At 36.0% G+C, this 25,211-nt stretch overlaps 1 protein-coding gene across 6 annotated transcripts in view; it reads left to right on the top strand.

The window, feature by feature from the left end:
* Positions 1-21,418, top strand: part of LOC131438215 (neuropeptide F receptor) — a 71,078-nt gene extending 49,660 nt beyond the window's left edge. For 3 of the 6 annotated variants that reach the window (XM_058608088.1, XM_058608095.1, XM_058608102.1), the window contains 3 exons: positions 8,821-8,990; positions 14,389-15,099; positions 19,747-21,418. In XM_058608088.1, coding sequence (XP_058464071.1) covers positions 8,821-8,990; positions 14,389-15,099; positions 19,747-19,827 — 962 coding nt within the window. In that variant the 3' untranslated portion in view covers positions 19,828-21,418. Of the gene's footprint in view, positions 1-8,820; positions 8,991-14,388; positions 15,370-19,746 lie in introns of all 6 variants that reach the window. The other 3 variants (XR_009230897.1, XR_009230894.1, XR_009230893.1) reach the window with 3 other exon arrangements.
* Positions 21,419-25,211: the final 3,793 nt, after the last annotated feature.

Here is a 25,211-nt window from a genome sequence, read left to right as displayed (position 1 = left end):
AGAACAGAGTAAAAGGGGGATATGGGAACAAAATGACTAAGAACGACGAAGATCTAATTAGTTGACATCGAGATGGTGAAAAACGTGGGAGGGGTAAGCAGAAAATTTAGTGACAGCAGAAAGATCTTGTTAGTTCCAATGAAGATGGTGGACAGACGAGGGATTTGGAGATTCGGGCGGATGTTAGTGTCGAACCTGTGGGTGAAGTATATTCTTAGCATCAGTCGAGGAGCAGAGGAAATTTTATATTACTGTAATGTTCCTACACGGATAGACCGAATTCAGCATTTTGGCGAAAAAATTAGTTTATTTTCTGATTTTAGTTAGTTATTTTTTGAGACAACTAAAAAAATCTTACTTTTGCTAATTTAGATTTTCTATTTCTGATTCCCTTGATAATAATAAAATATTTGTTGAAATGGCTATTTTTTTAGTTGAATTCACCAATTCAACGTGCTGTCATTTCTTAGCTAAGGCACACTTCATTTCCATTCAACTAATTTTTTAGTTGAATTAGAGAATTAAAACGTTGTTTTCAACCAACATAAATGGTTGAATTGGCTTCTGCAATTTGCAGCTATGTGGCGCACTATCACCGAAAAAAACGTTAACACCGTAATGACTACTAGCCACTAGATGGCACACTACTACCGAAAAATATTTCAGTCGCGGTAGTCTTTTCTATATTGGCAGGTATAAATACGATGTTGTATTGGAGAAAAAGACATAAGCGAAACATAAACTACTTTTTGAAAATTTTTCTTCTAAATCGCTGCTTTCTTCATTCGACTTCGCGAAATCGACTCTCTCACTGAAAACTTTGAGCACTGGGAAAACAAAAACCTAATACAAGTAATACACCGGACGGCGTAGCCCGGAAGGTTGGAAGATTCAAAAAACATCATTTGACATATACAATTAGAGTGCAACATTCGAAACTTACTTCACTGTTCCGCGTAAAAACATTATTATTTAAGAGTTTACGTCATTTTTACAAATCGAATCAGAAATTTATACATGGATATATCGTAACACATGCGAAAAACATCAAAACAATTTGCAAGCAGTTTCAGCAAGACTGTCCTTTTTAGCTTTTTAATGAATTGTTTTGCTTTGACACTTCTCATGGGTTTTTGGCTAAAAAACTTGTTAATTAAACCAATTTCATTTTTGTGTTCTCTGTGCTGTCCTTCAGTAATGATGGTGATAGATAAATAGAAACAAATTTTCTGATTTTAATAACAAAATTAGTTGTCAATGAGAATTTCGTGTTGGATTGAAATATTGCTGGTTTTTGTCCAGGATATTCGCCAACTAAACAAATTCTCTAGAAGTAAGAGTTTTTTCCAGCAAAGTAAATTCTCAATTTTAACTATTTTCATAGTTATTTTGGAAATTTTGTTGTTAAAATCAACTAATTCAAAAACAGTAATACGAATTAGGCACAGAGCTAATTTCGGTCGTTCCGTGTAGTGGTACAAACTCAAATATTTTGAACGCAGTTTGTTTGGAAATGTTTTCATCTTTCAGTTCTGAAAATTTAGTCGCATTTCATTTTGCTCCAGAGAAGTTATACTTGATGGAAAACCGAAAATTCAATTTGAGCACACACTTCGAAAATCAAATTGGCTAAATCGACCGTGCGCAGCTTTCTTAAACATTTACGTGACTGGAATGCCGTCGATCGGTGGGATCACAGCAAGCGTTGTAGTAGAACTAATGTCGTTTTCGTTTTTAAATTGCACTACACCGGTGTAGCGAAAGCTGCACTGAAACCGTTCGTTTTTGCCAATTGCACTACACTAGTGCTACACTTTTTCTGCATCGATGCCACTGGTGTAGCACTCATCAAAAGTTTGGTGTAGCTCTGTGCAATGGAATCGTTTATTGAAGTCAATAGTTACTGTTTATATTTTCGTCATTTTTGTTTGTTTATTCATGCCTCAGTGTAGCACTGCACCGGTGTAATGCTAATTAAAAACGAAACCCGATCAGATGAACATAACAAAATCATAGCACAATAATATAATATAATAACAAAACCAGTTATGATGTTTTATTTTCGTTTGCAAGACTCATGATAAAGTTCATTAATTGGAAAAATGAGTTCTTCCGTTGCTTTATATCGAAGTATAATGATCAGAATTTAAAAAAAATAAAAGAAGAAATCAGATCAATAAATAAATTATTCTTTTATTAAAAAATCATTCCACAATTTTGGATTGAAACGATACTAAAAGTTAGCTGTGATATAGTTTTTCTGTGTTAAATTTGCTATTAAATTTTTAACAACTATTGTTATAAATTTCTGCTTTTGGATTTCTGTAGTTATATCAAATTCAGAAATAATAGGGATACAAACGTTTTTTTTTAAATCTGTTACGATTTGATTCCCGCTAGAGTCTTTTTTGTTATGATTTTTGTTATTTTAACAGCTTACCAGTCAAAAATATTTCTAAATTTGTTACAAAATATTTCTAAAATAAATTACTCCAGTTGTTAAATTTTGTTATTACCATCTGATCGGGAAACGCCATAAGAGAGATAAGAAGGATTTTCCCTATTTTCGGGGTATAAAGCAATCGTACAAGACACTGAAACAGAATCTAGTTATCAAAAGACACGTTTTCGGATGATGTACAATAAGGTAAATGCAAAGGATATGCAAATGATGAATATGAGCAGCTACGCAGATCGTCGTACTAAATGATTTTACCCTATAGTTCTGGAACCGGGATTCGGATGAAATTAAACAGCATCCTATGAGACTGTAGAAACTTTTATTCGAGCCTGTTGGTGGAAATCGATCAAATCACCTCTGAGAAAATTGAGTGAGTCTCATTTTAAACTTTTTGACTCTTATTTCCGGAAACTTGGGACCAGTATAGCCGAAGTCGGTTCGTTTAGTAAGTAACAAATATAGCCTACAAATTGAATCAGTTTTTAGCCAATACTAGAAAAAATCGAGAAAAAATATATAGCATATAGCACGAATCACGACATCATAGAAGCTATCTGTTACCTAATTGTTGGGGGAATATGCGAAACGTAGAATTGTCTTGAAAACTCATAATTTAACCAAACACAATTACAGTTTTTTTGTGGACGTTCTGAATAACTGTAATCCAATCATTGCAAGCTTAGGAGTCACGAATGCTTTGGAACAGTGATGGCATTTCACCAGAGTGATACACGCTGGTGTAAGATTCTTGTCTACACAGGAGATGCATGAAGCGAACATCACACAAAAAGAAAAGCGCACTTCTCAGTGTCGAATAGACAGCATTTGAGTGTGTACTTGTGGTTAAAGAAGCTGACGCGAGTGAAACACGTTCTCTTCGCATGAATCGCTCTCACGCGCTCTCGCCTAAATACACCGAAGTGACCACTGCCCGATCAGATGGTAATAACAAAATTATAACAACGGGAGTAATTTATTTCAGAAATATTTTGTAACAAATTTTGAAATATTTTAAAAATTAATAAATTAAAATAAAAAATCATAACAAAAAAGACTCTAGCGGGAACCAAATCGTAACAGATTTTAAAAAACGTTTGTATCACAATTATTTCTGAATTTGATATAACTACAGAAGTCCAAAAGCAGAAATTTATAACAATAGTTGTAAAAAATTAGATAGCAAATTTAACACAGAAAAACTATATCCCAGCTAACTTTTAGTATCGTTTCAATCCAAAGTTGTTGAATGATCATTATACTTCGATATAAAGCAACGGAAGAACTTATTTTTTCAATAAATGAACTTCATCATGAGTCTTGCAAACGAAAATAAAACATCATAACTGGTTTTGTTATTATATTGTTAACAGAAGGTTTTAACTTTCAACTGTTTTCTTTTGTTAAATATCTCAAAATAACATAAATTGTTATACATATCAACTGTTGATATACTTGTGTTATGATTTTGTTATGTGCATCTGATCGGGTGGTGCCTACAAGTGAGCGAACAGTTCTGTTATTTAATTTTTGAATTTATAGAAGGTAACGATGGCTTTGCTATGACAATCTTTTTCGCAGCAAGGAAAAACTAATTTTTAGCGATAAATTGCTCTTTTGCCTCACGCTTCTCTTATGCAAACCGTACACCAGAGTCCTCACCGGCGTGCACACTTCGGAGAAAATATCTTCATTCACCTCAGAGAATTTCAGAGCTGTGCTCTAGAAATTTGGAGTGATCCAGAGCTAGAGTCGAAAGAAAAAGAACACTCGCTCTCATGATGCGTGCACACTTCGACGTCAACATTTCAAAAGGGCCTAAAACAATTGACAGGTTCTCTTTGTTTACTTTTTCTTTCAACTATATCTGCGTTATTATACAAATGTTCGTTACATATTTGGTACTGTTAGAAACATGGGAATATTGTCTTTCATTATATACGAATATTTTTTTAATACACGTGGAAATTAAGGAGATATTAACAAAAGAGAAAGTAAATAAAGAAAAACTCTCATTGGTTTATGTGACCTTATGAAATGTTGACGTCGACTTTATATAACAGTGGTGTATATGTGTGAAAGAGAAGAGCTCTCGTTGATGTTATCAGTGCAAGGGGAGAAATTATAGTTGCTCTTCGTCACACAGAGGAGATAGACTTCTCTGCTTAGGAGTACACTCTTAAAAGAAAATTATAGAAGTTATTTAAGTTTCTATAGTAGTACACAAAGAGAGTGTCGCAAATGTACCTTTTGATAAGTCGAACTCATTTTTTTTAGTTTTACAGTCTCGAAGACTGACTGTAAAGTCAGAAGAAAGGAGAAACCAGGGCAAAATTGGCATGATAGTGAATTTTACGACTCTTCTAAATATCAGAGAGACGGGGGACGGGTGTAGCGTAATGGGTAAGTCGATGCCTTTCACGCAGCCCACCTGGGTTCGATTCCCAACCCCGCGCATAGGGTCAGAAAGTTTTTCTGGCAGGAATCTCTATAATCGAATAAAAAAAAAACTATCAGAGATCGATTATACGGTAATATTACATTCCTGTAGTGGAATTTGACCTTGTGTTTCAACAGACTTCACAGCCGATTCAGTGTGTAAAGAACCATTGCATGGCTGGTGCTACGATTCTATTGACACTACGAATCCTTCCAGGTCGGGGTTCGAACATACGGCAACTGGTTTGTAAGACCAGTGCCCTATGCATTGAAATAACCACACATAACAAAAAATTCATGTAAATTTGCGTCTCAATAGATGCACATAAAAAGGGAGTCGCAATTCACTTGAATGTACATCCGAAAGCATGTAAATGACAATCATTTACAGTTTATTGAACTGAATCAATCAGTAAAATAGACGCAAATTATAAATTTACATGTTAATGGACGTTATTATGTTATGTTATCTCTCAAGAAAATACGGCTGGCTTGAACTTACGATCAGGGCCGGTGAAAGAGGTGGGTACGGTGGGTAGCACTACCCAACCGGAAATTTTAAAGGTGGGTAATTACCCACCTGAAATTTCGAACAAAAAAACAATGGAAATATTAGCATTATTCATAATAATAAGAATATTTTTATTGTAATAAAATAAATAAAAATCAAAATTATAGAATGCTAGTTCTCAAGGTAGAGCAAGGATGTGAAGATATACCGCAGAAAGGTGAGACGTGACAAGGGTCATTTGAGCAGGCAGAAATCTTTTAGTAACTTAACTTTTCCCTTCCAGCATCTTAAGCATCTCATCAATGCGAATCACTCGGGTCTCTGAGATACCGGAAAATACCGATAAAGGTCTTTTACTCTTTACATTCCGAACCGGCAAAAGAAGAATGCAGTAGCAAGTAGAAAGTAACAACTTTTGGTAGGTTTGCTGGAATAGTAAATAGTAGAAAACCTTCATCGGAATTTTCCGGCAGATGTTTAAGGTCGACTACTCTTGTAAAAAGTGAAAGTTAAGTTACTAAAAGATTTCTGCATGATGAAATGAACCTTGTCACATCTCACCTTCTATATCTTCACATGAAGAAAATCACTCAAAATCTTTTGACGTAGGACTACGTTTTTTTTATTCAATAATATAATATAATTTTAAAGCACATTGCTTAAGCTCTAAGATGCCAAAGGGTATTTTCTAATCTTAATTAACGACTAACTTAAAACTAGAATAGTATCATTATGTAATGTCGTATCAGGGTCGCGGATTCTCGAAATTCAACTTTCTGGTGGCGATCAGCAGTGGCCGGTGAATTGAATATAGCATGAGAGTCTTCCAGATGGCGTTGGTAAATATCTATGCTGGCCGCATCATTCATTCCGTGTGGGTCCGCGGGAAAAATCATCAGGCAACAAAGACTCGGCGGGTGGCCCGCAGTCTGTTCATCGACTGGAGCGGTTCTCCGTTGTCGGTGATTGTGATGTTACTGAAGAGAATGAAAGAGAAGTAAATATTGTGGAAAAGGCGGTAAAAAGGGGATGTGGTAACAGCATGCTTCAATACGACAGAGATCTAATTAGTTTCCATCGAGATGGTGAACAGACGGGGAAAAGAAGAACGAAAAAGTTAGTGACGAAAAACAAAGATCTTGTTAGTTCCAATAAAGATGGTAGACAGGGACGGGGATCGAGGGAATTGGGCGGATTACTACGTTTTTGCTTTCTATACCAGTGTGCAAATTCAAAATACTGGGAATCGTACAAACAGTGCTCAAGTTTTGAACATCTATATCTCAATCATTTTTAATTATTTTCCATTGGAGTAGATGAATCTATATCTATAAAATCATATTTCAGATAATTGGTGATCGAAACTTCAGTTAGTAATGAAAATCTTTGTCATGGTTTCTTCTAACAAATACATACAAGTTCACGGTTTCCATAAAATTTCTGCGTTTCAATGAGTGTGTTCGCTTCTAAGACAATCACTCATACAAACTAAGATTCTGTATCGAATAAACTTGAACTCTGTGTGGTTCAGAAAAGAAGTAAAAGTTGCTATCACATCACAGTCCAGGAACTAACCAGAAAAACATAATTTCGTGTACAGGCATATTTTTATTCATCAACATTATCATCTTCAAATGACATACAATCGTTCTAGCACTTCTCATAATTTTTCAATACCATCCTTATAGAATGATTTGTCACTGGTCTAAACATCGACTTCCTTTGCGACGATGACTGTCTTATTCGAGAAAAAAAATTTTCGCTGGCGTGTCTTTTTCTAATCTGCAAATGGCAAGCATTCGCTGGGGCTAGGTAATTGTGAACAAGGTGGATGAGGAAACAGATCGCAGCCCAATTCGTTTAATTTTGTCATTCTTTTCGTTTACTTATGGCACGGTGCATTGTCTTGGTTAAAGGTGAATCACTTCTGATGGTACTTTCTTAGTCGATGTTAATTATACCTCGAACATCTGAAAAACTTATGCCATGATTGTTCCAGCTACCTGTTACGTTTTCAGATAGCTTTCCCAGTCTGAATGCTGGTATGACTCCGGATAAAAATAGTGGATCCATGTTCCGTCCACTGTTCCATACCAACGCATTCCATTTTATTGCGGCAGACTTTTGTTGATTATGAGCGGCCGTGTTCGAGATCCGTTTGGTGACGATTTTTTACGCTCAGATTTTCGTACAAGATCGTAAAAGAACTTCCAGTTCATGTGCTAACGATCTCAGCATATCTCTAATCTCACGAACTTTGATTTTGCGTTCATACATCACGATTATAAAAACTTGCTTAATTTTTTCCGGTTGACTGCTTCATTTAGCCACGTTCAAAATCAGAATACCACAAACCTTCATTTTTAATGGATCCTAGTGGGGAAAACACTTCTCAAGCTATAGTTGGGTTTGCGCTTTTTTCCCTTTAAAAAGCAATGTTTAAGCAACACACGGCACACGGAATTCGTTATTTCCATTTTTTATAAATGAATTAGATTCAGTGTTCGTGGTGCTATTGATGTTAAATGTTCTTTGAAAGTGGGTACTTTGAATTGAAAACAAATATTGGCAGTGATTTTGAAACCAGGTTAAACCTTAGATGCGAAATTTTGTTTTAAAACTTAGTACCGAAAACTCTTCAAACTTCTAATTTACGCGTTTCATGAAAAGTTTTATAGAATCAATATTCTATTAAAAAAACGACTGCACTTTTTAGGGATAAATATCATTTCCATTAGAATAGAGAAATACTTCGAAATAGTGGGTCGTTCCCCGCAGTATGAAAAATTACCCACCTGGGTTTAACATGTTTCATCGGCCCTGCTTACGATATGACTTCATGTTTTCTTAGAGTGCAATATAAAAATATTTATTTTAATTTCCAAGAAATTATTGAGTGAAGGGGGGTTTACCCTTTATTTCCCACCACTGTGCAAGAGATAGCTGATTTCAGTACGAGTAATTGTTTTAATTAATGGAAGAAACTGAAGAGCTGAGGTGAATATAGGAACAATTACCATTCATTGTTTCAAATAGTTGAAATTTCATTCGAGTGGAAATTTCTCGACCGTTAATATTTATGGCTCTTCAGAATCAATGATTCCACTAGAGCTCAAACTCAAGCTTCAGTTCAGAGGTGATAGAGATAAACAACCGAATGCAATTCAGTTTTTATTGGTTTTGCTAATTTTCTCGTTTTCCATATCTACTTCAAATCTACACCCAGCCGTCTGTTACAAATGGATTGTAGAACCAACAAGGGTTACTGTGTTTTGCGGAAATTTTTTTTATCAATTTTTGAACAATCTGAACTTGAATTAAACACCAATATTTTGCAAATCATTTTTCGAGCATTGCTAGAATGTTTCGAGCATTTTCGATTCCAATTAACAGTTTCTTTTCTTCCTTCCAGATTTGCTGCTCTGTCTGGTGACGATGCCGCTGACGCTGGTGGAAATTCTCACCAAGTACTGGCCGATGGGTCGGTTGCCGTTCCTGTGCAAATCGATCGGAACCCTGCAGGCCACCAGCATATTCGTGTCGACCATTTCCATTACGGCCATTGCGTTGGACCGGTACCAAGTAAGTGCCCTTGCTCGGTAGTAGCGCCGTTCTCCTACGTTTGGTATCGATATGAAATATTTAGTCGGAAGTAAAAGCATTTCTCAATTCTCCTCCGATTGCCGGCTGGGTATCGTTATAAGAAACTTATGAAGTCTTAGCATCCATTTGATGCCTGAAGTGGTTCGGCCAATTGTTAATAGATGTAGCTATTTCTGTCAGCTCTCGAGAAACATTAGTGATTCTGAACATAGCTAACTTGATTTTGGTTGAAAGGTCGGTGTTCGCTTTTCTCCATGATTCATTCAATTGTTGAAGTACCTACATAAGAAGCTACTTGCAGGTATGAGAATTCATATTTATTAGATTGAGAGCAATTCTTTAGCAATCATTAAAGTAGCTAATTTCAATAACGAAAGGTTTTATTAAAGGTTCCTGTAATCATTTTATCGAACTTAACATGGTTTCAGTAAAACCCATTCCAAAATGCATATGCGATCTGATGGAACTTTAATGTATTTTAATTTGCTATAATCTAGGAAAGGGAAAAGGTAAACACCATCTGACAACCAACGTAATTATTATCATTTTCGTGTAGCCAGTAAATTTCGAACAACAAAAAGCAATTACTTGGCACGCAAATGCTGAAATGATCAAATTAAGTGTGTGTGTGTGTAACATCGGTATTCTGATGTGGTGATAACGAATTAAAAAATAACGTCCTCCTGTTAGTTCTGCTTTGTGTAATCAATTATTGCTGAAAATATTCCCTTTGGGCCACCGACGGAGTTTCCACATATATCAGCGAGACGGTTTTATTTAATTTAATGCCTAACAGGGGTGCTCTGGTACAATTGAATAGGTTGTGCTGAGGTCATTCGTGTTGAAGCGAAATGCTTAACCAACTCAATAATTGTCTGGCAGAACAGAGAAACAGTCACATCATAATTCTCATTCATTCATATATTTAGTATGATTGGATGAATCTGCAATAAACTCAATTCCTGATGAAATTTGATGGTAATTTTGAATCATTATTTTGAATCTAACGAGATATTCAGAACTAAGCGTATGTAAATAGGTACTAAAATTTAAGAAGACTACGGAAGTGAGCAGGATTAACGACTCAATGGGTGGGGTGGGTGCTGGTCCTAACACGTGAATAACCGGTCTGACAGACAGATGGTGTCACTAATTTAAAATAAAGAGATGGCTTGACCAAAAAAAGCAAAGTCCTGGCATTACATTCCTTTTGTGGAATTTGACCTTTCCGTTTCAACAGACTTCGCAGCCGATTTTTAGTGTACAGAATCATTGCATGGCTAGTACTATGGATCCTACTGACACTAAGAATCCTTCCAGGTCGGGGCTCGAACATACGACAACTGGCTTGTAAGACCAGCGCCCTATGCATTGAACCACCAACCCGGGCCATGGCTTGACCAAAAAGCCATCTCTTTATTTGAAACAACATTAATTGGTCGTACCTGCATCATATAGGTGCACTAATTAGATATCCCTCTAGAGTTTATAAAGACATCCTTCAAATGGCATCGATCAAAATTTCGTGACATTGTGCTTTACTTTCAGCAACACTACTTTTGATTTATTAAAAACAATGAAAAGTAGAATTTTGTGCGTTGGTAACACATTGAAAAACTTTCGTTTTTTCTTGCAAGTTTATCGTAGCAAGGCCAGATCTTCTCTCTACTAATTCAAGTTCACGGAAGTGTTCGCTCACCTTCACGCGCCAGTCATCACTTGAGTGTATTTAGGCGAGGGCACGTGAGAGCGATTCATGCAAAGAGAATGTGGTTCTCTCGCATCAGCTTCTTTCAACACAAGCATACACTCAATGTCTGTCTAATGGACACTGAGTAGAAGTGCGCTTTCCTTTTTGTGAGGAGCCCACCGAATGCATCCGCAGTGTAGAAATGAAACTTACACACTGGTGAAATGCCATCACTGCTGGTGAAGATACCGAAAATACTTAAATGTTTTCTTGTTAGCAATCGTTCAATGAGATTCTATGCTTGCTACTAAACTTAGGAATATGCATTGTTAGCACGTTAGTTAATCAATATACATATAATCTCATATTAGTCAATTATAAATACTAATAGTTCATAGCTCTAGTGTGATAGTAACCAATGACAATAAACATTGAATTAGGATATATTTAAAATGTGGAATATAATATAAATCTCTTTTAAAAGTCAACAAAACGAGTGATAAGGCCACTGCGATGAATCACTGAAAATATTCCTGGTTTCTATGTGTCGGTTTTGCCTGTTATGCTTTGTGCAACGATTCGGTCAACTCAAGCGGTTAAAAGAAGCAGAACAGAGTCAAAACCACATGAAATGGAGGATGGCAATATATTATTATACATACATAGAATATATGAAATAACAGTTTAGTTTTTGAAGCTATAAACGATACGAAGTTTTTCAGGCCTATCTGAGTAAACATATTATGGATTTTTGTTGTTGTTTCGGTTATAGAGGTTTTAACCTTAAAGTCGTTTGCCTTCTCGGGTTAGAAAAACCTTCTGACCCTATGTGCGGAGTTGGGAATCGAGTACGGTCAGGTTGCGTGAAAGGCATTGGATTACCCATCACGCTATGGCCGCCCCCAAAAAGGAAAAATAATTATTTTGACGAAGCTTTTCACTCTATATCATCGTGAGATGGAAAGCGTTACGTTAAAGAAGCTAGAAAGCGTTTCATGCGTTAATTTTCTTAAACTAAAGGCTACAAATCATATGAGTTATTTTGTGGAAATTGTGAATGTTAAAAACAGTTATAAGGGTTAGATTCTTGCGGTAAACGAGTTACAATGTGCGTTACTTTTAAGGAAGTTATAGGTGTCAGGAAGTGTTCTATACGTTGCTCTTTTGTAGTCATAAGTGTTACGAAGCGTAAGTTATAGACTTTAAGAAGCGTTACATTTGTAACTTTTTTGTAAGTTTAAGAAGTTACGGAGCGTTACATGCGTTGTTTTCCGTTTATTTTATTTATTTGATTTATTTATTTGAAGCAAGGAGAAGCCCACTGGAGATAAGCTATTATCAATCTATCATTATGTCTCCAGTAGGCATAAAACCTCCTCATCTTTTGTACCAACAGATTACAAAATATCCAAATGATACACAGAAAGAAATTATGAGGTTTACAGGTGACATAATTCCTCAAACGATACAATTCATAACTACTGAACTTCTCAAATGACACAATATTCCATTCGTACAGAAATTTACTGGCTCCGAGTGTAATTTGCACTCGGTTAGCAAGTGACACTGTATGAATTTATATGCACGATTTACCAACCAAGCAGATATGTACTTCTGTGGCTCGATCGACTAACTGGTGTGCTTTGTGATCTAATGTTTTTCGGTTCAAGATGCGGTGTTGATGTCGATTTTTATTCCGTTCGTTTTAAATCCATGTAATTTTCAAATCACACAATTTTACATGTTCTTGAATATAAATTTGTGTGGAATATGACGCTCCATTTTCGTGCATCTGATAAGATGTAAAATCACAAGAAACTTTCGAACTGTGTTGATTTCATGTTATTAAATTTTATAATTACACAACTGAATTCTTAAACTAACAATAAATTTTTAAAGAGACAGTGTTCGAGAAAACAATTTCCTGATAGTATCAACGGTTAGATGAAAGTCGAACTGAATTGTATATTCAATGTGTTGTTTGTAATTCATTTTCGAATCGAAGATGACTCCCAAGTCTTTAATATACGATTCTCGTATAGGCATAGGTGTTACGAAGCGTTACATGCGTTATTTTTTGTAAGCTACAGGCGTTACGAAGCGTTTATTGTCCTTCTTTTTCATGAGTAATAGGTGCTACCAAGTGTTACATTCGTAACTTTGTTGTAAGTTTAAGGCGATACGAAGCGTTACATGCGTTACTTTTTTGTGAAGTATGGGCGTTACGAAGCTTTACGTACGTTACTTTTTTGTAGGTTATAGACATTACGAAGATTCACATGTTGTACTTTTTACTAAGTTACAGGCGTTACGATGCGTTACAAACGTCCCTTGCGATACGAATCGTTACACGTATTACTTTTTCGTAAAGTATGGGTGTTGCGAAGCTTTATATACGTTCCTTTTTAGTAAATTATGGACGTTACGAAGCATTTCATGGGTTATTTTAAGGATACTTTAAGGGCGTTACATGCACTACTTTTTTGTTAGTTTAAGGCGTTGTGGAGGGTTACGAAGCATAACTTTTTTGTAAATTAAAGGCGTTATAAAGCGTTACATGTGTTATTTTTAGTGAGCCACATGAGTAACGAATCGTTACATGCGTTACTTTTTTGTATGTTTTAGGCGTTATAAAACTTTACATTTTTGTGAATCATAAGTTCTACGAAGCGTTACATGCGTTACGTTTTTGTAAGTTTTAGGCGTTATAAAGCGTTACTTTTTGTAAGTGATGACATTATGAAGCGTCACAAGCGTTACTCGTTGGTTAGTTACAAGCGTTACATACGTTACTTTTTAGAAGCTGTGGACATTACGAAGCGTTACATGCGTTACGTTTATGTGAGCTATAGGCGTTGTGATGCGTTACATGCGTTACTTTCTAGTAAGTTAGAGGCATTACGAAACGTTTTTTTTGTAAGTTACAGGCGATCCAGGGATAATGGTTAATCACTGATAAGTTCTGGACAAGATTTTGTCAAATCTCGGTAAAAAGACTGGCGGCATTAACGAAAAATCAATGAATTTAAATTGTGTATTGCCGATTTGTCGTAGCAATTTACTATACCGAGCTCGAGAACTGGTTTTTAAGTGTGTGCACTAGTAGATTGGTAAAAGATCTAGATATTAATCTAATTGAACATTGATGATTAATAATCAAACTCATGAAATATGTTTTTGACAATTTGGGGACAATTTATGCTGATCTTGTATCGTTCAATTTACATATTCTTCTGTTATTAAATATTTTAGCACAATTTGCTATTGTTCACAAGCGGTTGTCATTTCAAGTGTTGTAGCGTTGGTTTTAGTTATATTGCTGACTGCATCGAACAGCCAATAATTTCAGAGCAGGGCTTCAGACTCAGCTCGAACTGTTTCAGTCAGCTTTGAGAAAGTGAAGGGTTTAAATTGTAGCACTAATGTCGTTGTTAATTTCGTGTAAATGATCACTTCACGATTGGTCATCAGTAAAACTTGCCATGAGGAAAAGATTGATTGGTTCAAAGTTACTAGATATTTCATCGTCATAACTGACGAAATTAGACGAATTGGCTTTTGGCGAAATGATCAACTGCCATTAGATGTATTGTGCTTTTATGACTGTGTTCAAAATTTTTTACTACCTAATGAAAAATTCAATTTATTATATTTATCGATATTCAATTTTTCCCACTTCTCCAACAGGTGATCGTCTATCCAACACGCGATAATCTCCAACTGATGGGTGCCATTGTGATACTGACGGGCATCTGGATATTTTCGCTAATTCTGGCATCGCCGATGTTCATCACCCGGCGGCTGATTCACTACGACGTGAATTTGCCGAGCCTCGGCATCGAATATATCTCGTACTGCATCGAAGACTGGCCCATGGTGCACGGCCGAATATACTATTCGGTGTTTACGCTATGTGTCCAGTATTTACTACCCATCCTGATAGTGTCGGTGGCGTATCTGCGAATATTTTTCAAACTGAAGCATCGTCTCGTCGTAACAACCACAACGGTTAGCTCCAGCGCCAGTACGAAAAGTGGTCAGCCAATGAGGGAAAGGGAGCGAGGCCGTCGCATGCAGCGGACCAATTATCTACTTATAAGTATAGCCTTAATCTTTGGAATATCGTGGCTTCCGTTGAACTTGTTCAATCTGTTCGCCGATCTGTATCTGGACGGTATCACGCAGGAGATCATGGTCGCGTACGCAATCTGCCATATGATGGGCATGAGTTCGGCCTGTTCCAATCCGTTGCTGTACGGTTGGCTGAATGACAACTTTCGCAAGGAATTCAACGAACTGCTATGCCGGAAGGACACGAACGCGGTCTCGTCGAACGGCGATGGAAAGACTGTGTCACGAAAGATTCGAACTACGGCCGCCGCACCGGAAGTAACGCAGGTGGGCGAAAGGTGTCGAACCGCTAGTGACCAAACCGAGCTCACCGAGCTAATGCCATAAATTCGACACACGTTTAATCCCAACAACAACAACAACAATAAAAATCATTATCACTGCAGCTACTAAACAGTGAGCACATTCTGCTCGAGGTGTGCAACTAGTTACCACTTTGATCGCACTGAAGAAAATCGCACAGCACAACACAGTAAAATTAGCCACTTCACTCACACATATTTACACGCGGTAAATACCCTTGCACTTCCTATGATGGTACGTAGCAGCACACGTCTACTAGCTCGCTTGTGTCCGTCCCGTCTGTGTGATGTGCCGTCTAGTGGAAGTCCCAACTATTATTTTGTTTTTTTGAAGCACGGGGACTTTTGACGTTCCTGCAAGTAGTTATGTCTTAATTTTCCTGAAAGCAACATCGTGACTCCCTGCATAAAACTCCTTTATTTAGGGAAAATTTTGGAGTACACAAAAGTTTGTTGAGTAGTGATCGCCGTATTTCACTCCTAATTCATATTATTTTGGTTATATTAAACAAGGATAGTAATATTTTTTCGATTATATTGAAATTGAAGGTATGCATTAGATAGCACTCAAATATGATACTTCTAAAACTATTCAATAGTTTTGAATTTGATTCATTACTATGTATAACTCTCAACTGTGAACCAGTTCTACACTAGACGCTGAATTAGATAAAAATACAGAAGATATTCTAAATCAATAAGATTGTGTTACGATCGAATTTGAACAACCCCAAAAAATTACCAAATTTTAGTGGAAAAATCATGCATTAATATGTCAAAGAGCTGGATTTCAAACTTGTGAAATGGGATATTAACTAGCAGAATAGAACTTCACTGATTGGGGACGGGTATAGCGTGATGGGTAAGTCGATGCCTTTCACGCAGCCCGCCTGGGTTGGATTCCCAACCCCGCACATAGGGTCAGAAAGTTTTTCTGGCCCGAAGAGGTGAATGACATTAATGTTAAAGCCTCTATAATTGAAACATAAAAAAAACTACACTGATAATTCTAAATATATAATAAGCAATTGTGGTAAGACTTTCAACGGTTTTACAAAAAAAAATCCTATAAAGATTACTAGCAAATGTGTTGAAATTACGACAGGGGAGTCTTCGATGAGGGGTAAGGCCAGCATACGCGTCGACGTTTTCCGGAAACAAAGGGAAAGCTATCGAATTCTATTTTTCACTGTAAAAAAATATTGTTACATAATTCCGACAAAAAATAGCCTCATCATCAGTAGTTGCTGCGGCTAGTTTTCCGGGACGCCCAAAACGGGTGAATCGGCGGTGTCTTCTAATCTAAAGCTGGCACAAGAACCAACATTTTTAAATTATATATCATAAACTAGTATACCCAAAATACTATTTTTTCGAAAAATATTAGCATATATGTGAAAGGTTCAATTTTTCAACTGAAAATTTTATATTGTATTGTTTATAAAAGAAAAAGTTTACAACATATCAAGAAACCCCTGTGTGGTATACTAGATAATGTGTTTATAAAAGTCTCCTCAAAATTTGGAAACAATCGATAAAGATTTGTAGCTGCAATGAATTCGCCCGATTTTGAAGATTGTGTTTCGAGAAAAACGCGGCACGAGGGGCCTTCGCAATTTGTCGTGAGAGACAAACGGAGGAGGTAATTTGTCCGGGATTAGAGTCGGATTCCATTGTGTTTTCCAAATGCACCAATTGATTCCGCCCGAAATTGATTGTTTCATCTTCTTTGGAATCCCATTGAAAATCACAATGAATTCCTAGTCAAATTTCGAATGAGTTCACCGAGTGTATACGTTAAGAGCCATCTCAGTTCTGTCTAAATGCAGATCCTGTTGGTCGCGACAATTCAAGGCTCTTTTCAGTCCCACAGAATTAGTTGAATTTTCTCCATTTCCTATCAAAAGCATCAGATTCATCAAAACGGAAGTTGGAAAAGTTTACACCGTCACAAACACATTCAATTACGACGGTAACGCTCTTTAGTAATGCTAAAATGAAAGTATTGATTCAGAACATGTCTCTATACTAGTATGGGTGTCGTTTCGAAATATGCTGTGCGAAGCAGGGTTACCACATATAAAGATTAATCTGTATTTTATTTCTCCTGGAAAGTACAGATTTAAATATTGTGGAATAAGAAAATTTCCTAACACCTCTAAAAATCTACATTTATTTAGCCCGCAACCGTCTCTCAGAAATTGTAACACAAAGGTTCTAATGTTTCAATTTGATACATGCCAACGAAACGTACTGAATTCACACTAAAATAGCATTTTATCAAACTGTCACAATATTTGTTTTTCTTTTCTACTTATGAAGGTTTAGAAAAAGGTGGATACATTATATTTGCTACTATAATACACTGAGAGCACTAAATTTACCAAATGTATTGAATACAGAAACATGTAAGTATAGAAACTGGCCACAGAATTCCTGATATTCGGAAGTGTGAAGGAAGCGTGCCAATTTTATTCGTGCTCACGGCATCCAGTTATGTCTCTGCAACTACCCACGCGCCTTTTTATTGGGGTATCTCTTTTGACTGAAAGTATAAAAAGAAATGACGCAGTAGAAAATTTTACTAAAGATCTGAAATTAGCGTTTTCTTGAAAGATTTCTTTTTTCAACTAACTATCGGACTGTCAGAAACAATCACTGAAGTGGGGCTATTCTTGACAACAGATTGAATAACTACTAAACTGTCTGATTCAAACCAAAACTTGAAATAATTCACGATGTATTGAAATTATGTGTCACATTTGATATTCAAAGTAAACAATAGTATCGAAAGAATCACCCGTTGTTTGAGAAAACGACCATTAAGATAACTTTTGATAGCCAATTTTAAAAGAAACTGCAGGCTAATATAAAACATATAAATTTAACAACCAAAAGAAAGAGAAATCATTTCGTTTTCGTTTACTGTTATGACAAACTCTTAGCGAATACCGAATTCTTCTTTAAAAGTATGTTGACAGGCGGCCTAATGACCATCGCAAAAAAAAACACGTGAAATCTCAATTGGAGAGGAGACTTTTTTTAAGTGTCTGCCTTACAATACATTCAACGGTTGGAAGTGAACATAATAGCCTTCTTTTGGACAAAGTTTCGTTGAATTAGAAAGTGTTTTTTTAGTAGATTGGCATTTAATTAAAAAAATCAAAAATGCAGTGAAAGATTCGAATAGACGTATTTCGTGCAAAACCGTATTCGGAGCTGGCAGCATACAGACTTTATCTCAAAACGCGACCTAGACTATATTTTGAGTAAAACTACAAAGAAACTCTATTCTTTATTTGAATTAAACTTTGTTCTAACATCGATAATTATGTTCCCTTGCCAACCTTCCATATCTTGTAAGATGGACAAAACGTCCAAAGGCAAATAAGTTTTTCTTACAAATACTTTTTCTTATCCAGCACTGATACTTTCTGCAACAGGTATTCGGTAAAATTTTCCCACAAATTGACATTCATTGGAATGGTTTGGATGGTTATGACATCCAGTTCAGTTTAATTCTTAATAAAAAAAAATACTGGATAAAAAATATAGTTTGAACAAGAAATAGTTTTTGTTTGAAAAACTTTTTTTCCTTGAATGTGCCCATCTATGATCGGTTGGTAGGGAACTGAATCAGCTATCTTGGGATAAATTATTATCTAAAATGGTATTATTTTGTAAATCGATTTTAAATTTTTAAAACCATTTTTTTCAGTGTAGGACTCAATAAGGCTATTTTTCATTACTTTTATTAAAAAAAATTGAATAATTTTGTGAAAATCACTAGTATCACAACTAAAATAATAAATAATTTGTAGGACTTATCATTTTTGGCAGTAACTCTTTGAAATAAAAAATGGTTAAAAATACTTAGCCCTTTTCTAAAGACAGTCTGGATTAAGTTCGACAAAACAAAGTATGCAAAGTGATTTTTTGGGACAACAAATTGAGTCGGCGCGAAATTCGTCATATATATAAAGAAGAGTTTTCATAACATAATTATTTTTTTAAGTTTTTTGAGGGTTTGAACACCTAACACCCCCCGCTTGTATACGCGTCTGAGCGGAATGATTCTATATTCAATTCTATTTCCATATAAATTGACATGCAAGAAAATCTTAAATTATAAACAAATTATCTTCTACGATACGTTCATGACATCGGACGTTATACATCCCGATCATCACGCCGTAACAACTTTATGACAAAAAACTGTTTTCGTAGCAAGTGCTGATATAAGTCTAGTTTCGTTTGTAGGTAAATAATCAAAATTTTCTAACATGTATCAAAAAGAGATTCATTTTAGATACGACATGGTGATCGGGATGTCCCTAAATTATAAATAATATAAACCATAGGCACTAGCAAAACAAAACGCTACATAATACTAGTATATGAAATTGAAATTATTCATTTTTCTTGCCTAGCCAAGATCGAGCTCCGTTTTAAGAGCTCAATTACAGTGTAGCCTCCGTTAGTCTATCAAGTAGATTATCTCTCTCATTTTATCTACTTTGTGTGGTTTTTTGTTAGGGCTACCTAAGCTGTGCTATTAATTGTTCAGGTTACTAATACCAGTGTTTTTGTTTTGTTCCCGTTTCCGATACAGAATCCAGTGTGGGAGCAGCGCATGAGTGAAGCGGACCAGCAGGATCGAACGAAGCTTTGTGCCAGTGAAGAGAGTGTTTAGTAGAAAAAAAAAGTTGTATGGCGTACCGATTCCCCCTACTTGTAAGTTGCAGCAAAATAAAAAGATAGTTGGTAACTTTCTGAGAGCTTTTTATCGGTAACAGCGCTTGTCTTAGACAGTGTGCAGGTTTTGTTATGGCCAGTGGTCAGTACGCTGCCAGTGGCAGAAAAGTACATTTAGATATAAGATGTGAGCTTTTGTGCAGTGCGCCTGCAGGTAGGTATTCCACAGATCTTTTGGAGCGAAGTTTATGTTATCTGAATAGTTCATAGTAATTTTAAATCAAATTAAACCAAACGCAGCTAGGCTAGGCAAATTGTTTTCAAGAAAAAAATAAAAACTACTTGCAAACAGTATCGAATATCGGTAGTTTTGAAATGTAGCTCGAAAAGGATGTTTTGCAAAGGCATATTTTTTTCTCTTGTTAATTAGGAATATACTCGGAGATCGTAGAACAGTGGAAACATACTTGTTTGTTAGTTTGGCAGAATCTTTTTTGGAAATAATGAAAACTATAATTAATTGATTGTCGGATCTCTGGAAAGAGTAAGCTGACAATCAAGGAAGCAATAATCTATGGACTGGCAGAAAAAAACTTGTTCCGTACACTGTCCTGACAGTAGAATATTTTTTCCGTACATTGAGATTGCTGGTGTGCTAAGATTTTTTTGTCAACATTGATAAGTTTTGGAAGCGAAAATAGTATGCTTTGTTTTGAAATAAATAAACAAAGACTATGAGAAAGCATGGTTATATAATACTGAATCGGAGTACAAACACTTTATCTAATTTTGACATTATTAATATGGAGAGTTGTGTTAGATTCCGGAACAGATTATTCGTGAAATTTAAAAAATAGCTTCAAATTAAAGAACACGCTCACTTGTAATTGTGGCTATGAAAATAGTTTCGAAAGAGAGGTAATTTTTAGTTGTAAAAGCTATAGTCAATTTAAAAGGCTGTGTTAGAACGAAATACGTTAAAGTACTCGTATGATTACAATTTGCCAAGTCTAGCCCATATACGCCACAACACACACATACATACATACTATCGAATGAAGTTGCAAAACAGGGAAATTGAATGAAGTGCGTTTTTTTTCAGTGTTCCAATCCAATTTTCAGTTTGAGCCCAGCAAAGAATTTGTTCCAATTAACGATGATGCAGTAAACTCGTCACCGGAACTAGTGGCTAGTTTAAATTAATTGGATAGAAATTCATTGTTACTGAACGAATTGAATTGGAACAGTGTCTGGTTTCGTTTGCAATTAGTCGGGGCGCAATAGCTTGGCTATAGTTGTTTATTGTAGGATATGCGAAATGAACGATTCAATGTGATGGTTACCAAATTAAGGAAATTGATGTTGAAATCGATTTACTAAGTAAACTAACTACGTAAAAGGTTTCAAGCTAGTTTGTAAGACGGTCCTGTACAGCTCCCAGCGAGATGATGCTAGCCTATAAGAGAAACTTTCTTCAACGATTCATATATCCTAAATAGATAAATTTTATCGCGAGTGTATGGATATTTATGCATGTTGAATGAGTCATTTCATGGACAAATAAATCGAAATTAAATTTTCATACGAAAGTCTACTGTGTTTTTATTTTGTTTTATATCCGAAGTCGTATCGCACATATTGACTTGGAGAATATCCCACCCACGGTGAACAAACGCAGTGTCCAAAGCGCCGTACCCGGGAGGGTCCCATATGGTAGGTGTCACCGCCAAATTCGGCCAATATTTACCCATTAGCGATATATTTTCCTTATTCGTGCGTTCGTTTGATTACCGACGTCGTTCTGCCAATAACTGCTCCGGAATGTAGCACAGCATGGCAGGGGCAGCCTCGCCTAGACCAAATTGGATAATTAACGGATCAGTTCATATTTCAACTAGCAGTATGATATCGATTTCTTTTCTCATCGGTGGTAGTTTGGGATAAAATAATTTAGTTCGAGAGGTTTGAATTATTATTTGAAATAAGAAAAAAATGTTTTTTTTTTAATTTTTAATTATTGGAAGTTAATTTTAAGCGTTTATGTTTGGGAAAACAAGGTATTCATGGATGCTCTCCTTTCAGTTGTTTTTAGAAGTAGAACGAATCTTACAAAAGTAAGAAATGCTTCAAAATCGTACCAAAAATCGGATTCTATAAAAATTGTAGTAATACAAAGAACGGTAAAGGGCGAAACTGTCATTCCATCTGTTTACGTAATTTTCGCCCTCCATGTTTCATGCCAACAAACAGGGCTATACTTCAATTGCTACAAACGAAGGACGAAACTATTTATTTTTGTTGTTTTAGATGGCATCCGCGAAACTATTTTTATGTTGATTTATTCAGTAAATATAGAAGAAAAGTGGAGAAAATGCATACCTTTTGAAGATAAACCAACAATTCATCGATTTATCAAAAAATGATCTCGAAACATTCATCGATATTTTTCCCTATTTGTTGTCAATGTTCGATTCACCCTTCTTTGAAAAATTGGTGATTTGCTGTTCTGTCGTTTAACGATCAAAATGGTAAGTCTGCACTCAAAAAAATAATCAAATGAGCGCCGATTTACAAAAGGCCAATACCAACACGTGAAATATTTTGCAGACTGACAAACGTATGTCTGTTCGTTGTGTAAAATAAATTCTCGGTAATACTATAAGCTTTTAGATCGAAAATGGCGTCGAAAGGAGAGCGACAGCGAAAATCAATTGTCAGCTCGTGAGGAATTCTGGCAACCAGCAGAAGCCAGGCTGCTGCCAAACGTGCCCAGGCGAAATTGCGTCATTCTCTCGCAGTGCGTGTAATTTCGCTCTTCCTTCTTTATTTTTTATTCGACTTCATTTGTTATTCGTTATTCTCGTATGTAAATATATATAAAAAAGAGATACACTGATGATGAAAAAGTATTCGAAATACGTATTAGTGAATTAATGTTTATTATACATTTCATAGTGTTGTTGTGTACAGTGACGAGAATATAGTAGAATTAAATGGTGTTGAAACATTATTCGAGTGTTCAAATGAATGGCTTCATCCGAATCCGGCTTCTGGTTCTAGAAATACAAAATTTTATGCGCTAAAAATCTCAAACTGTTATACACGTTTATGAACTCGCGATCCAGAGTGATACTCACATTTTTAACAGACATAATTTGATCATTTGGAAGTGTAATTATTGAGCGTTTAAACACAATTGGTGACTGTGCCCGAGATCAGGTTATTATATTACATTTCTTAATGTCCACTTATAGAGCAGAACAATCCACAAGACTTTATAATGATGCGATAGATTTTGCAAAGTGATTCGAGATAGTTCCCTTCCTCCGATTCGTGGAGAACGGAAAAACATCTTCTAAATTTGTAGTTTGTATTAGTTGCTGACCATAAAAACTTACCTTGACTATACTGGTTTCGGTTTCAGGTTCCGGAAGTAGCGGTCTAAAATTCCAAAACGGAACTCACATCAATTTCTCAGAAATGATTTTCGGCTTGGGAACAGACAATAGTTCCAGGAAGCCAAATCAGGTGAACGGGGTGGATCTTTCCGACCCATTGCGCCTTCTTTAAGTCATTCATACCGCTTGGAAGCAGTCGTGCCGACTTCAGTCCATTGTTTGAAAACCAAACATACATCCGAAGTGCGCTTGCGTTCGTCTTTTTAGTTTTTAATAGGTGCGGGATCCAGCGGCATGGTATCTTTTTCATATGCAGAATCTTTCCAATCATCCAGTACAATTTTATGTATTATTATCATTGCCGTATTTTGCTCGGCTTTAACCTTCATTTTTTGTTGTTTTGACATTGTCAATGGTAGTGAAGCTTTGACCATCATGAAACTCTTAAAATCACTATCTTACGGTGTAATCTGCAGGATCAGCAGGGAAACTTTATTAAACTTACTGTGGCTAGGTAAAAATCTCTTTTGTAACTTTCATGCATGCATACATTTAAGCACCGTTATTATAACCAGAAAGTGATGTCTAAAACTCGGGCTCGCAAGTTATGTCGCGAATATTGTATAGTAAAAGTTTTCCTGCGTGATAATGAGGAAAACACTTTTATTCTGAAAGACTTTAAGCTGCTTTCCAGAATACCTTTTTATACTGTAATGCAACGGAACGTGCTAGAGGAACATTTCAGGATGAAGAAACAGGCAAAGCTTCTAAAAGAATATTTGGTTTGGCAGGCAATATGTCGCTGTGGTCGAGCAAGCCAAAGCTTCATCATGGAACGGTAAACAAGGAAATATACCGCGAAGAATGCCGTACCGTACCCGTACCTTCACACGAAGAAAGAACTCTCTATATATTGACAACAAACTACAATTATAGAACTGAATGAAATAAAAATTGCATCTTAGGCAGTGTTGGTGATTGCCGAAACTTTGACAGAAGCTGCTCGATATTTATCAATATTGTTTACAACATTTTCAATCCGGTAGAAGATGCTACAAGAACACGAGTCTCTCAATGCATGAACCGCGAGATAATTGTTCTACATTTCTTCGCTTCACTTCAAACTCTGAGTATTTCACGGCTCCTAAAAAAAATTCAGTCTGATAATGATTGGTTCTATGTGAAATTTTCCAAGAGAGAATCGCAAGTTGACAATTATTGCAGAAAATCGAATCGATGATTCGACGTGATGATTCTCATACTAGGTTGCAATATTCCGAAACCCTTGTGTGGAGCATTCACGTACATTTTCATTGACACAACTTATAAAATAGGTTATATGAACATAGTTAGAATAAGCGGCAATAGTAAAATGATTCTATCGCAATTATCCACTGCCCATACAGAATTGGATCGCGAGACGAAAATAAGCGACCGTTTGTTGCTTCAGAGAGAATCTCCACAGCAGCGAGCTAACCTTTGATTCTCAGACAGGTCATCGAGAGAAATTCGCTCTCTATTCTATGTTAAATGAACCATGCCGATTTTTTGTTGTTGCGATGATATCCGTCTCTCTTTGATAGCACTGGTTGAATTGTGTGAAGAGTTCTCAGTGAGCGTTCTTTGATACGATAAAAGCCATCCTTGATCTTAGGTTGAGCTAACAAGAAATTTTTTTTATTCCAAATTCCAAGGCGAACAAGTCTTATATTCAGTTCAACTGTGCTCTAAATAAATTGTGAATAATTTACCTACTAAATATATACATCATGAACAATGCGTTAGTCTTCCATTGTATACTGCTTTCAGTGGTTTCCATGTTGTGTTTAGTGCATCATTTCATGTAAATTTTAGAATTTACCATGCGCAAAATGCTGTTCACGTCATGTAACCATGAGAATACCAGTTAATACCCATATCAAAATCAAGTAGGGTCCGCCGGACAGATAATTCATTTTTCATATATGAACAATCCTATTTAGTT

Source organism: Malaya genurostris, chromosome 1 (assembly GCF_030247185.1).
Source record: "Malaya genurostris strain Urasoe2022 chromosome 1, Malgen_1.1, whole genome shotgun sequence".
Classification (NCBI taxonomy): domain Eukaryota; kingdom Metazoa; phylum Arthropoda; class Insecta; order Diptera; family Culicidae; genus Malaya; species Malaya genurostris.
Note: the sequence above shows the minus strand (reverse complement) of the source record. Positions and strands in the feature narration are given on the sequence as shown.